Below are 15,645 nucleotides of genomic sequence, written 5' to 3' on the forward strand. Positions count from 1 at the left end.
TAGTGAAGGTTGATGAAGAGAACTCTGACTTTGGCAGGGACTTTCCCTATGTGTGAGCATCTTGGCTGTGAGGAACAGTGTTATTTTGTGTACCTGCAGCAGCTAGGACTCACAATGATGAGAGGTTGATTCACTGTCATGGTAATGTCCTGCTAGTGGCTCCCCAGATGTGACATCCTGCACTAGGGTGGACAGTGTCCCCACATGCCGGTCCTGATGTGGGAGCCTTCCTCACTGTGCTCTGCCTTCACTGTCTGTGGCAGTTTTTCCTTGTTTCCCATGCTAAGGATGTCTTCTCCATTCCTTGTGGCTTCATTGCCTTGCTCATCCTTTACTGTGTTTCGTGTAATCAAATCTGAATCTGCTGGGACCACAAGTTCTAGAACAGTTACTAAAAAAAATGTTATGTAGGAACTGGAAGAGATGATAGTGTAAGAACATGAAGGTTTATGAAGCAGAAGAGACTGAAGTAGATGTGAGTTCTTGGTTTAGGGAACATCTTATCTTAAAGGGGAGCTTTTGGGGCTATTGATAGGAGACAGCAATGTTATCTGAGATATTTGGAGACTGCTAGCTCAGAAATTCATGAAGATCACCATATCTTATATAGCCATATCTTTTAAATCTTTCCAACCCTGCTGCTTTTCATGTGCCCTGAGCACAGACCACTGCCCTGAGAACTTATTCAGAGGCTCCTCACACCCTATGCAGGAGAAGGTTCCACTCAGCAAATAGATTGGACATGAAGGCCCCTGCTCAGCTCCTGGGGCTCCTGCTGCTCTGGCTCCCAGGTAAGGAAGAACAATGCTGGGGATTACTCATCTCATATTAACAGAGCAGCCTGAAGCTTCGTGGAAGTACTTGGATAATACTACTAATTGTTTTAGTGTTTCCAATGTCAGGTAGCCATTGTGATGTCCACTTGACCCAGTTGCCATCCCTGCCTGCATCTCTGGGAGATAGACTCCACAGCACTTGCAAAGCGAGTCATATCATTAGCAATTATTTACATTCTTACCAGCAGAGAGCAAGGAAAGCTCCAAAGCTCCTGATGCATTTTGCACCTACTTGGCAATCTGGGGTCCCATGGAGGTTCAATGGAAGTGGATCTGGCACAGAGTTCACTCTCAGCATCAGCAGCCTGCAGCCTGAAGATTTTGCCACTTACTACTGTCAGCAGGGTAATTATTTACCTACCCCTGTGACACCAGTCATAACAAAAACCTCCCAGGGAAGCAAAAGTGAGAGCCTGGGCTGCCCCAGATGCTTATCCTGGTGCTTGCAACTGCTGACAGAACATCTCACATACAGCCCCCTTTTTAAGGTCACTGGAAAGCATTGGGAGATAGGTTCTGGAGTCAATTGCATACCTTAACTGTCTGTCCTCCTGCTCATCCCAAGCAGCACACACCTGACACTGCCTCTTCTGTGGCTTACAAAGAACACTGCTCTGTACTCATGTATGGTCCAGTCTGTCCTAAAATTCTGCAGTCAGTCAATAATGAAGGCATTCTAGATGTGTCAGGATAGGTTTTTAAAAGTAAGGAAAAATAGCTTGTGAAAAACATTTTGAAAATTATTTTTTAAGAAACATAGTCTTTGAAATTAATTTTAGATTGCCATGGAATAATTTTATTTGAAATACAACATGATATTTGGGGATGCTAAATAATGTAATAAACAACTGAGTTCAGTACCTTAAACATTTATCAATTTCTTGTCAGGGAATTTTTTTTCAGCAAATGTATTGTTTTAAATACTGTTATCAATTCTCATGTTAAAACATGCAACATTTTAATCTAGTTCTCAGAAAATTAATTTATTTTGACACTGAGTATCATATTATTGTTTTACATTGCCATGGTCTAAACTTTTGAAAGAGGAGTGGAAAAGTAAGTTCTTATATAACTTCAGGAAATATAAAGAAAATACTAACTAAAACTTTGTATCATGTTTTGGAAGGTTTGAACATATTTTTCTTCAGGTGCTTGAACTTAGAGGTGTTATTCAGAGAGCAGATATCAAAAGCACCCTTGGTTTCTGCCCTAGTTCACACAAATCCAAACTGAGGAATGGAAATAAATATATGTGAATAAATAAAATACATTTAATCCATGGACTTTCTATTGATCTTGCTAGATATGTCTTTTGCCATGCAGAAGCTCTGCAACTTCATGCAATCCCATTTGTCCAACCTTTCTTTGAGTTGTTGTGTTTCCAGGTCTCTATTAAGAAAATTTCAGCCTGCTCCAAGGAGACCTAGGCTTTCTCCTATTCCATTCTGTAATGTCTTCAGAGTGTCTGCTTTGACTCCGAGGTCTTTGATCCATTTGGAGTTGATTCTGGTGCAGGGTGATATATAAGGATCCAGCTTTAGTTTTCTACAAGTAGTTAACCAATTTTGACAGCACCGTTTACTGAAGAGGCTGTCTTTCTTCTATTCTATTTTTTTTTGGCTCCATTATCGAGGATTAGATGGCTAGAGGTCTGTAGGTTCATTTCTGGGTTTTCAATTCTATTCCATTGGTCCTGAGGTCTGTTCTTGTGCCAGTACCAAGCTGTTTTGATTACTATGGCTTTAGAGTAGAGTTTGAAATTTGGTATTGATATTCCTCCAGCAGTGTTCAATAGAAAGCCCATGGATTGGGAGAAGATCTTCACTAGCCATACAACAGACAAGGGTCTCATATCTAAAATATAATTCGAATTCAAAAAATTAAATCCCCCAACAACAAATCCTCAAAGAAACAACTGCCCAATAAATAAGTGGGCTAAAGACTTAAAGAGAAACTTCTCTGAAGAAGAAAGAAGGATGGCCAATAGACACATGAAGAAATGCTCAATCTCTCTAGTCATAAAAGAAATGCAAATCAAAACAACATTGAGATACCACCTCACACCAGTTAGAATGGCAAAAATCAAGAACTCTAATAACAACAGATGCTGGAGGGGATGTGGACAGAAGGGAACCTTACTTCATTGTTGGTGGGAGTGTAAACTTGTTCAACCACTTTGGAAAGTAGTATGGAGGTTCCTCAAAAGACTCCACATAGAGCTCCCCTATGACCCAGCAGTCCCACTTTTGGGCATTTACCCAAATATTTACAAACAAGACCACACTAAAGCTACCAGCATAACCATGTTTATTGCAGCATTATTTACCATAGCTATGATATGGAACCAACCCAGATGCCCCTCAGTAGATGAATGGATCAAGAAAATGTGGTATAGATACGCAATGGAATTCTATGCCTCCATCAGAAAGAATGACATTGCTTTATTTGTTAGGAAATGGAAAGACTTGGAAAAATTATATTAAGTGAAGTAAGCCAAGCCCAAAGAAACATAGGTCCCATGATTTCCCTTATTTGCAATATCTAGTATATGTCTGAGTCAAGCAGAAAAGATCAGATTAGGTGCTGTTAGGAACATGAACCCTAAGATATGTATTTTAAATGTTTTCTTTTCTTTCATGCATTTGTTTCTAATGCAATTATAAGATTATTTCTTTGTTGCTTTGTATGTCCCTCCCCCACAGTATAACCCCTGGTTTCACTCTATTTGATGTCGTTATAATTGGTGGAGGGGAAGGGGAAAAACAAGTCGTTTAAATAAGGATACAGGTGGACCTGTTGCAACCATGAGAAGTACAAGTTGCCATGTGGAAAAGGAACTTTACAACTTGGCGGGGGGGGGGGGGGGGGGGGAGGATTGGCTGGGGAAGGAGGGAGGATGGGAAGGGATGGGAAGGGCAAACAAAGGAGGAGGCTACAATGCTTGATAAGAAATGTACTCACTATCTTGCCCATGTAATTGTAACCCCTCTGTACAGTATTTTCACAATAAAAAAATAAAAATAAAATAAAAAAATACATTTAAGAACCTTGTGGAGTCATTTACTAGGTATAGCTACATAGTGTCCCATATTTTATCTATATTTATCAGACTAATTAGAAGTGACTTCCATATGTCCTACAGACATTCTAAGAGTCATAAATTCACATTTAGTAATTAACATGCATTCTTACACATAGAAATGTATATGGAAGGGAGGAGTTGGATTGGGAGGGATGGTTCAGAATGATGAAAGACTGATAGGTAAAGATGAATTGTATTTATCACCTTGTATTTTTAGTACATTTTGTACAATTAGTGATAGATATTAAAAATAGAATAAAGACAAGAGAGGTGTATGGAGTTCTCACTTGTCCACACTCTCACCTCTGTCCATGTTCCTTGCATATTGTGGATTGATAGGATTGAGTCCCTTCCACCTCCCAGTCTTATATGTGATTAGAAGAGGTCTCATCCCATTCAGAATAAAAACAGGAAAGCAGAGAGGGAGAGGAGTGCTGGGAAATGTATTTCCTGAAGATACTATGCTGTTGGGAGCCCACAGCTGATGACCCAGTGAAGTCATCGCCCAACTCTCAGAATATATGCAGTAGGGCATTGCCCAAGACCAGGTACACACATGTCTCTTCCTATTAGCAACTAGTAACCATAGCAAGAGTTTCAGCAAGTCTCCCTTCATGGAAAATGAGATGTTTTCATGAAATATTTAAAGGTCCATTCTCAAATTGAAACATTTCTTGAAAAGGAAGCAAACACAACTAAACATGTATGTAGTATTATTTTCTTTCCTACTCAGAATGTGTCCAGAATTCAGGATCAACAAGAGCATCCCTGAGAGCATGTTACCAATACAATATTACAAGACCACTTCACATGTACTTTGTGTGAATCTGCCTTACAGCAAGTTATCATGTCATCACTGTAAGGTTAAGAAGTTGTATTTAGAAGAAGAAGAGTATCCCAGGTAGAGAGATGCTTTTTACTCCTCAATTAGCCTATTAAGAGCACTTCTATTTAAACCACATTTCTCTTGCTCTCTCTCTCACACACACCTGTGTGCACACACACACAAACATGACACACCTGTGTCAGTCCTTTTCTTTAACAAAGTAACTGACCTAAACTCTGAATAAAGAAGAGTTGGTTTCACTCACAGTTTTAGATGCAGAAAGTCCCCGATGCTGAATCTTAATCTGTCTGTTCTCTTGTGAGGCCTGTCTTGCACATGGTACAAGATGTTGTGTTAATAAAGAGGGAACCAGTTATAATTTGAGCTGGCCAAGAATATGCCTGTCTCCATTTGATAACAGGTGACTATTATGAGAATTGCCTCACTGCATGAGAGTATCTTTAACCCTCTGGTGAGCAGTGGTATAACCTCCAATCCCATAATATAATCACTTCTCACAAGTCACCTCTTCCATTGGCCAGGTTCATCCATTGGGGCAGCAGTACAAACATCCTGCATGTGCTCTTCCTCCCTTCAGGTGAAGTAGAGACTAAAATCTCTGAGACAAATAAACAGACACTGGTTAAATTAAATTAAGACTGGAGACATTTGGAGATTTTCTCTTAATTTAAGATAATCACAATTATATATGTATATAGATATATAGATTTATATCATTTCAAGTAGTTACACAAAGTGGTCTCCACTAAGTATGTCAATTTATAGGTACAATATATTTTGATCCTCTCACCCTTCGATTACTCTCCAGAGGAAACTTTAAAAATCCTTTGATTAATTTGGTGTACAAATTCATTGTGGAAGAATGACGGGATATTTAGTGAATTTAAAAAACTGTTACATTGAATTCATACTTTCAAGTGTAATCATTTCTACCATTAGGTTAAAAGACCATTAGGGTACTTACTACCTGTAAGAGAAAATTTTATTATGCTTGTCAATTCTATATTCTTACATCTTAATATGAAGATCCTGGAAAATAGAGGTGCTAACATTTGTAGCTAGCATCCCTAAGAGATAACTTGGTAACTCTGGTGTGCCTCTTCATCTACCTCAACTCTGTGCTTTTATTGGTCAACTATTTTGAGAATCAGTTCCAGATATTATCAGTGGAGTCCTTCTTTCCATGCTACAGACATCTTGGATTTTATTGGTTATCACCAGTATTTTGATTCTTGGGGGGGGGGGGAACTCCCAGTCTATTAAAAATGGAATTAGTTTTGGGTCACCACAACAACACACACAAAATTTATGACCACACCCATACCTACTGCATAGCAATCCGTACTTTAAGCAGCTAACAAGGATCCATACAAGGTTTTAGAAATTAGGCTGTAAGAGAAGTCTATTTTTGCTAACTAGGTCTTCAATTGGCAAAATTATTTAGACACACACAAATATTTATCCATTATATGATCTCAGGCCTGAGAATAATAATGATATTTAGAAATTTGAGGATATATCAAGATTAAATATTATTCAAAATATTGCCTACAATCCCCAAAAGTGGGAGAAGTAGATTCAAGTTGAGGTTTTACTGGCCAATTGTTATCAAGGAGCTATCTCAAGAGAAATCTAGGCATTGGGGTAATCTCCTATAGTCATGGTTACCAAGGCAGTACAGATAGATGGAACATGGCCTTATCTGTATCTTCTAAACAAGACTAAAATGAAAAAGTTTAGGAGTAGTGCTCATTTTAGAGGACTTGCTTAGCCACCCCAAAACAGTGTTGAATATTCAGAATACAAACTCTTTAAAAATATGTTTCCTTGTTGGATATTTTGTGACCAGAATTTCTCTATGTACCTTGACCTCTAGATGTTGTTCATGATCTCTATGATTCTCTGTCTCTTTAGTCACTGAGGAAGATCAATCAAAATCCAATTTAGAGGCAAACAGAGTGACCTGCAGAAAAACAGTTAAAGGAGCTCCAGCAGGATCATCACCAATTAAAAGCATGAATAGTTGATATATATAAGTGTTACCAGTTGTGTACCAGTGGTTCGTTGCATAGTGTTTTTATTAAAAACCAATTGCATAACTACGGATATTTAAAAAAACAATGGGGAAAAGGAAAAATAAAAAAGTCTGCAAAATATATGAATATGTAGAATATATTGTAATTCACATATGGAAACATGTAAGGAAGAGTTAGCATTCACTTTATCCATATTATAGTAATGTATGATGTAATATACAATAATATATAGCAATGTATAAGCAGAGAAATAAAAATTATATTTTAATAGGTAGTACAGATTTAACAAATATGAGTAATTCACAGTTACCAAATAGGCATACGTATACATTTATTGGTATGTGTTTATACGGGTCATCTATAAAACATGTGCCTAGATTTATATATTTATTATGTGCATATATACATCTATATGTACATATAGACGTGTGCATATATACATATAAATGTCCACATGTGGCTGCATAAACAGCTACATGCAGCTACAATACACATACTAAGAAATTATCAGGGATCCAATGAAACATAGTTTATCCTTTCCAGAGACTGTCTTAAAGAATGACATGTAAGTTAGGGAAATGAAACCTAAGATATGTATTTAAATGTTTTTTTTTTCTTTCATGGGATTTCTTCTAACACATTTATAAGATTATTTCTTTGTTGCTTTGTATGTCCCTCCCCCACAGTATAACACATGCTTTCACTGTATTTGATGTCGGTATAATTTGGGGAGGGGAAGGGGAAAATTAAATCGTTTAAATAGGGATTCAGGTGGACCTATTGCAACAATGAGATGTGCAAATCGATGTGTCGAAAAGGAAATTTACAACTTTGGTGTGGGGGAAGGGAGGGAGGATTTGGTGGGGGTGTGGTGGAGGATGAGAAGGGATGGGAAGGGGAAACAAACGAGGAGGCTACAATGCTTGATAAGAAATGTACTCATTATCTTACTCATATAAATGTAACCTGTCTGTACAATATTTTTACAATAAAAAAAGAAAGACATGTAAGAACACATAGCATGTAGACTTTGAGGAAACCATGTATATATGGCTCAATAATCTTCTTTCTATACTCATTATTCTCTTTGAAATTTTAAGGAAACAGAAAAAAATCTGATGATCTTTTATGATGGTTCACTTGGTTGGATTGCTTGGAGATGAAAAAATATACTTCTGGACCTGGCTGTGAGAGATTCCCTAGAGAGAATTGCCTGAGAGAGAAGACCCACCCTATTATACACAGCCCCTTCCAAAAGGCTGAGATCTCATCAAATAAAAGGGGAAGAAATATGTAGCCACCAAGTAGAACATTTCCTCTGTTTCTTCAGTCCCATGTTGTGAGCTTCACCAAATTCTGCCCACATGGTAGACTAGACTTTATGATCTAAGAGTTGCAATCATGTACTCTGCCCTTTATATTGTTTTTACTGAGGTCTTAGCCATAACAAGGGAAATCTAAGTAAGCATCTTCCTAACTTAGGCCCTAGCTTACTTTCTAACCAATGATGGAAGATGAATTAGGCACCAGAAGCATTTGGGGTCCCAGTCACTGAAATGAGAGAAATGGCTATTATTTGTAGTGGGAATAATATGTTGAGGTAAATTTTTTAAAGTCAGAGTTTAAATGTGGGAATGTATGTATTAGTGAAGCAAAGTCATTAAACATGAATCAGTCCATGAACTCACAGACTGGATTTATCCTCAGGAGTGTGAGATGTGGATGTAAACAGCACAAGAGAGCTGCAGGCCAGGAGGTGGATTCTGAGCACTCATGACTGGGTGCTTTAATCTCAGAGCAGGAGGAAAGGGACAGCTCTTCTCTGCAAGTGATAACTGAACAGAGAGACCCAGGAGACAGGGTTCATCCTACTGCCTTCATCTTCAAATCCACTCTTGGAAAGATTTCTAGAACTTCTGCCTTAAGACTTCTCAATAGTTTGTGAATAAATCCATATCCTAAGATAAATCATCTTGTGCTGAGCGCACTTGACAACTGTGATTAAGAATAGTGATAAATCCACAGGGAGAGCAACAGGCTCCTTTTTCTATTAATTAGAATACTTTCCCAGCAGACAGAGTCCAGGAAGCCAACATTAGCTACCTTGCAAGCCATCAGTACTCAAGCCACATAAGCACAAGGTGAGTCATTGGTTCTCCACACCTGTACCACTGTCATACAACAAATAGTGATAAATTTTTCTTCACCACTTTAGCCCTCCATATGCAGTCAGTGATTCATATTTAGTAAATTACCAGGGTTTGGCAGGGAGAGATTTGGGGATCTCTGTGCAGCTTAGGCCTCTTGTTTCTCTATCTTATCCTGTGTGGACTTAGTAGCTCTTATTCTTCAAGTTATCATTGGCAAACCACTGACACACACACAAACACACACCCACATATACACACTCAGATACAGACAGACAGATACACACACAAATCTACCATCTTATCTGAATTTAATCCATAGAAATGTTAAGAGTTTATAACTCTACCTGAAAAAAGAATCCTGGGGTTCATTTAGCTTAGCATCATCTTAGATGGTCATATGTACATAGTTTTTGAGCTTTTCTGCTTTTTAGATAAAATTATCCTAGATGTATACTAATTATTGCACATGAGGGAAACCTGAATCTTAAGATATGGACACAGAGAACTTTCTTTGTTGTTTTTAATGTAATGTTTGATTTTTTTGTTTCTTTTGTATGTTCTTCCCCTCTATGGTATATCCCCTGTTTTCACTGTAGTAATTTTGGTACCCTGAAACTTGTATATACATTTGTATAATTTGGGGAAGGAAAGGGAATAACAAAATGCTGAAACAAGGACACAGGATGACCCTTTGCAACGATGATACCCACAAGACTCTATATTGGAAATGAAATTTACAACTTTGGGTGGGGAGGTGTGAGGGAGGTAGGGGAGGGAAGGGATAGTGGGAGAACAACAAAGGAGGGAGTTACAATGCTTGACAAGAAATGTACTCATTACCTTACTCATGTAAATGTAACCATTTGTACAGCATCTTTGCAATAAAGTAAAATTAAAAATTAACGAATAATAATAAAGAAATAGAATCCTGGTTCTAAAGCACGTAATGTTAGAATAATACCACTAGATGGTAGAGAAACCCCACAAAATATATTAAAAGAGCTATCTAGCTTAGTAATCTAGGGAAACCACAGAGTTAGTGTTTTAATCATCAACTTTCTCCAGCCTTGGGTATTTGACTAGGACCAGGGACACTCAGAAGGAGCTGTCAGCAGGCTGAATTGTGGGGGAAAGTCTTCTGTTTTTGGAATTTAGAGACTGGAAGCTTGGCTTTGCCTCTATTTCCTGCCTCATTTATCAGCAAAGGCCATATTTTAAGGATTGATTCATGTCCTCTGAGATATGTGTCCTTGGAGAAGTCTGTAACAGTGAGTGAGGTGATGTGAGGTCCCTGAAACTGTAGCAAGTCCTGTAGTGCTAGTGTCTTGAGGAGATGTGGCACTGGATGGTTCTGTCTCTGTCTCTGTCACAGGCATCAAAGTCCTTGTGAGGACATTACAAGAAAGTGAACAGTCAAGAAGAGAGTCTAAAACAGATGACACTCTAGACTTCCCAGCTTCCAGAACTTTGATTTTAAAACTATTCCGTAAATTTGTCTACCAGCACAAGATATCTGTGTTCTCCATGGCAGTGCAGGGAAACTAAGTCACCAAACCGCTCTTCCTGAGCAGATCAGCCTTAGGAATTGACATGTAGTTTGGACATGTAGTTGCAGACTTGCTTCTCTTCTTCCTGCTGCTGCAACCATGGTGAGGAAGCAGGTCTCAGGCTCCATTCTTAGTGAGCTTTAATTAAGGAATGTTTCCTAGCAGTTGAACGTGTAATCCTGCTTAGTTTTTGGGTCAGAATCAGAAAAACATCAACTAAATGGGATGCATTACTGGTATTGTTTGTAGATGTATAGGTATTTTTTTGTTCTGTAAGGAACCGAGAAGATCCTTTTTATCCTAACATTCTTTTATCAACATGGCCCTCAGCACAGACTTTATAATGCCTCTCCTGATTTTTAAATGACATATCTACATACTCTGGGGAGACAGGGTTGTGTCATTAATTTGGATTCACATAGCATAGAGAAGTCTATGTAGGTAAAATAAAAAAGAAGTATGTTTGTATACATTTGTGCATTTCATTTATTTATTTTTATTATAATAGTTTTCATTGTAGAGATGCTTCATCTCCTTGGTTAAGCTTATATATTTTTACTTTTGAGGAAATAATTTCATAATTTCAGTTTTCCCCATTTAGTATGATGTTGACAATAGTTTTGCTACATATTTTGGGGGGGGGAGGACTGAGGTAATTTTTTTCTATCCCTGGTCAATTGAGACATATTTATCAATCACTCTTCTCCAATCCATGGCAACATTTAAACTTATTATGTTTTTATATTTTCTAGTGCTTCTCTGCAGCCAACTTGCCAAAATCAATAACCACTACTGAGCCTGTACAAGTGCAGCACATCTGAGAAGAGCAGACCATCACCTGGTATGCAGTTGAGGGCAAATGGCCAGCAGGACTGATCAGCAACTTCACCATGTTCCAATCCTGAAACCCTTCCATGCCTAGTTGTGTGGCAAGGGACTGTGGTTCCTGAAGCTATACTTTGTCCTGTTTTGAGATGTATAAATTCAAATCCCGGTGTTCTACATGGCTGATGTATCTACAAGAGGCCAGTACAAGTGCCTCATGCCTGAAAATCTACCTACACAGAAGACTAAGATCTGCTGATCCCAGTTCAAAGCCAACCCAGAAAAGGGGGGTGCAAGAGACTCTCCTCCAGTTAATCAACAATAACAGAAATGGAGATGTGGCTCAGGTGGAAGAGTGTTGACCTTGAGTACAAAAGCTCGGGGCCATGGCCCACATCCTGAGTTCAAGTCCCAAGACATACACACACACACACACACACACACACACACACACACACACACACACACACACATACAAACACACACATAGTAAAAAAATGCACAAGAATGTAGTCATATATGATTCTTCTTATGGTTGCTCATCCTTGGGGCAGGGGAAATCAAAGAGTAATATTTCAGTATTTCTTTTGAGCTGTATCATTTATAACTCATACACGATTGAAGTTATAACCTAATGGGAAATTACCTGTGTTAGTCATTTCCCCTTCCATGTGATTGGAATTGAATTTGAGTTTGGAACTTTCTTCCAGTTTTGGTATCTCAAAGAGTATGCTCATTCTCTTTGCATAAGCAAGCAGCAAAGGAATAAATGAAATAATTTACAAATAACATATTTATAAGATAATTTCTTTGTATGTCCCTCCCCTAAGGTGTAACCCATGTTTTCACTGTATTTGATGTTGGTATAATTTAGGGAGGGGAAGGGAAAAAACAAATCATTTAAATAGGGATACAGGTGGCTCCACTGCAATAATGAGATGTACAAGATGTTTTGTCAAAAAATGAACTTTACAACTTTGGTGCTGAGGGGGAATAAGGCGGGTGGGTAGGATGGGGGGAAAGTGGAGAAGAAGGGAATAGATGGGAAGAGGAAACAAAGGAGGAGGCAACAATGTTTGATAAGAAATGTACTCATTACCTTGCTCATATAATTGTAACCCCTCTGTATGGTATTTAAAAAACATTTAAAAATAATATATACCACATATATGGTATATATGTGCACATCAGAGGGAAACTAGGAGGACAACAGAGAAACAGAGGGAAACAAGGGATAAAATATAATAGTGGGACCTATCAGCTGCGCTGGACATTGATCCTAACGAACTAAGCAACTCAATGGAAGCAATGGGAGGGAGGGAATGAGCAGGAAAGAGGGAAAAGCTGACACTAAGCAAAAGGAAAGAAATGTATATATCATCTCATGTGGAAGAAATAACTGTACTGTCAGAGCTCATAGAATTAACAAACTTTAAGAACCATGATAAAGATAATTTACCCCACGAAGGTTAGAATGTGTTTGTGACTATGTTTCACTTACTTTGTGACTATAAGTATCACTTACTTTGTGACTATAAGGATCATAATCCTGTGAAATTTGTGAAATTTATATAATCACTTAATCACAATAAAAATTGCTATGAAATAAGTTTAATAGAAGAAACTTTTTGTGTAACCATAAGAAAATGTCACAAACAGTGGCCAATAGCAACAGATATGTATGTTCTTCAGGCTCTGGATGGTGTAAGTGGAATATGAATTCCTCTGTACAACTATGAACCAGCATTCTGTTTCTTAGTAGCTTATGATGAACCTTAAGAGAAGACTTAACCTTGAGTGTTTGTTATACTGAGACATGAACACAGCTCTTGCTGGGTCATGCTATGAGGTGTGGAGTCCTGGCTGTGGCTGCCCACATGGAATGCAGGCAGGACAAGGAGGGTCTCATACAGAGTTAATAACTTTTCTAGGAGCAGACTCTGTAGAAAGATTAAAAAATAGATGTTGTAATAGTTTCACTAACTAACTGAAAGTAGCTGGCATTCTTGTCCATTCTGTCTTATAGAAGAGAGAGAAATATTAAGAATGCTGTTGTTAGTCTGGTGAAGAGTTATGCTGAAGAAGTGTAATACCATATTTACTGATTGTGAAATTAACTATGTAAAATTTAGTTTTCTCTGTCATTTTTCTCTTTCATTTAGAAATGTTATTAGTTCACCCTCTGTAAGGAGGATTTTAAAATGTGGGTTATTTTGGTTTGACACAAGTAATCATAAGAACTTAATTTATTAAGTCCTCTATGAAGAACCTTATTTTTTATCACTTGTAGGGATTGAACTTAGGACCTGGGTGCTGATCGGGAGCTCTTTTGCCCAAAGTTAACACTCTACCACTTCCAGCCACAGCACCACTTCCAATTTGTGAAAGATTAATTGGAGATAAGTGTCAAAAGGGGAACTTTCAGTCTGGACTGGCTTTGAACCATGTATTCAGAACTCAGCCTCCACAGACATGAGCTACCAGTGTCTGGCTTACGAAGAACATCTCTAACAGTTGTTGAATACTTGCTAATCATAAGTTAACTTTGTTTCAGTGATGTCAGATCAACTCATGTATGTATTTGATTTCCTAACCTAGTTGTAACCACAGTGGTATTGGATAGAAGTGTTGAGAAACAATGGCAAATGAAGTCTGTGTACAGTATCTTTCTCTAGAATAACCAGAAGAGGGCCAATCAAATTGACCCTTCACCAACACTCTCCTGGACACACACTTCAATTGAATTGGGCCTTTAGTGTTTTAAGTTGACAGGGTCAAGTACACCACATCCTCCCTGCAGATCTAGGCATCAGGGGAGAGGGGTCCTTCTACCCACTGCTGGAGCCAGCCTGGTATTTGTGGGTCTTTTCTCCAAACACAGAAGAAATTTAAGTCACTTTCTTCACCAGAGAGATGCCCTTGCCCTCTGCTTTGTTCTTCTCACATTGCTGCACCCACCTGCTGATTTGCATAGTGCTTCCCAAGGAGGACTTTCCAGCCCTAGTTTGACATAAAGGCTCATCTTGTCCTTGACTTCACTGATCAAATCTCCTGGATTGCCAGCTAAAATGAGGCTCTGTTCTTGGGTTCTGGGACTTCTAATGCTCTGGATCACTGGTAAGGGCAGAGGGAGATGAGGATGGAAAAGGGGGTTGAGGGTGAGCCTTCAGGGCCACCGCTTCTTGTTTGTATTCTGTTCATGGGTTAGATGCACAGAACTTGTCCTCTAGAATGGGGCAGGTGAAGTTAATTATATGAGAGTAATGAACATTCTAGATGGAACCAGTTCCTGAGCTTTGTTGACAACTATGAGGATTATGTAGTGGGTAGTATACATGAGATCTAGAACCTCATTTTTGCTTTTTAATATTTATATGTTTTCAAATATTAAATGGTTTTAGTATAGAAGGAAAAACCATGAAAAGGATTGGGAATTAATATATAACCACAGAAAAAATTATATATCACATATAACGTTGTACTTTTCATTTATTTTAATTTCAGGGTCCAGTGGTGATATTATAATGACTCAGACTCCACTCTCCCTGGCTGTCACCCTGGGAGAGAAGGTCTCCCTCTCCTGCAGGTCTAGTGAGAGCCTCACAGATAACAATGGAAATAGTCTTCTATTCTGGTACTTGCAGAAACCTGACCAGTCTCCAAAACTGCTGATCTATGGGGCTTCCTATCGAGCTTCTGGGGTCCCAGACAGATTCAGTGGCAGTGGGGCAGACACAGATTTCACACTGCAAATCAGCAGGGTGGAGGCTGAAGATATTGGGGTTTATTACTGCATGCAAGCTATAGATACTCCTCCCACAGTGATACAGTCCTTAACAAAAACTTCTCTGTAGGGCTTGGCCCAGCTGTCCTATTTCAAAGCTTGTCTGGGGAACAGCATAGCACATTCTCTGAACTGAAGCAGTAGTCTGAGTTTGGAGGACTTGACAGAAGATGTCATACCAGAGACTTTGTCCAAGTGGGACCTTGGATTACTTGAAGCTTAGATGGACTTCCAGAACCAGAATTTATAATGTTACTACAGAAGTCAATTTATCACTTATTACCAAATGTGAAAGACAAAGCCAAAAACATCTACCACCAGCATGCCATTTCTGTAGTTTGGAGAGAGTCACAAGCTAGGCTTAAAATGAGATGGATTTTTAAAAATAGGAATGTTACTGAATATCACCAAATAAATAGAATATGTTTGTTAAATATAAAGCAAATTAATTATATGACTCAGATGTTACAACCTTGTTGCTTAATCAACTCATGTTTTTTTTTTAGGGTGGGGAGTAGGGTTTGGGGCCTGAACTCTG

At 38.5% G+C, this 15,645-nt stretch overlaps 1 gene segment (V, D, J or C); it reads left to right on the plus strand.

Annotated features, from left to right (window-relative positions):
• The first annotated feature begins 14,346 nt into the window (after positions 1-14,346).
• Positions 14,347-15,444, plus strand: LOC122114110. The segment is given in 2 exon segments: positions 14,347-14,440; positions 14,828-15,444. Coding segments are annotated over 2 exon segments (399 nt in total).
• The last annotated feature ends 201 nt before the right edge of the window (positions 15,445-15,645 follow it).

The sequence above is a fragment of the Dipodomys spectabilis genome, unplaced genomic scaffold (assembly GCF_019054845.1).
Source record: "Dipodomys spectabilis isolate Male_0828 unplaced genomic scaffold, ASM1905484v1 ptg000106l, whole genome shotgun sequence".
Lineage (NCBI taxonomy): Eukaryota > Metazoa > Chordata > Mammalia > Rodentia > Heteromyidae > Dipodomys > Dipodomys spectabilis.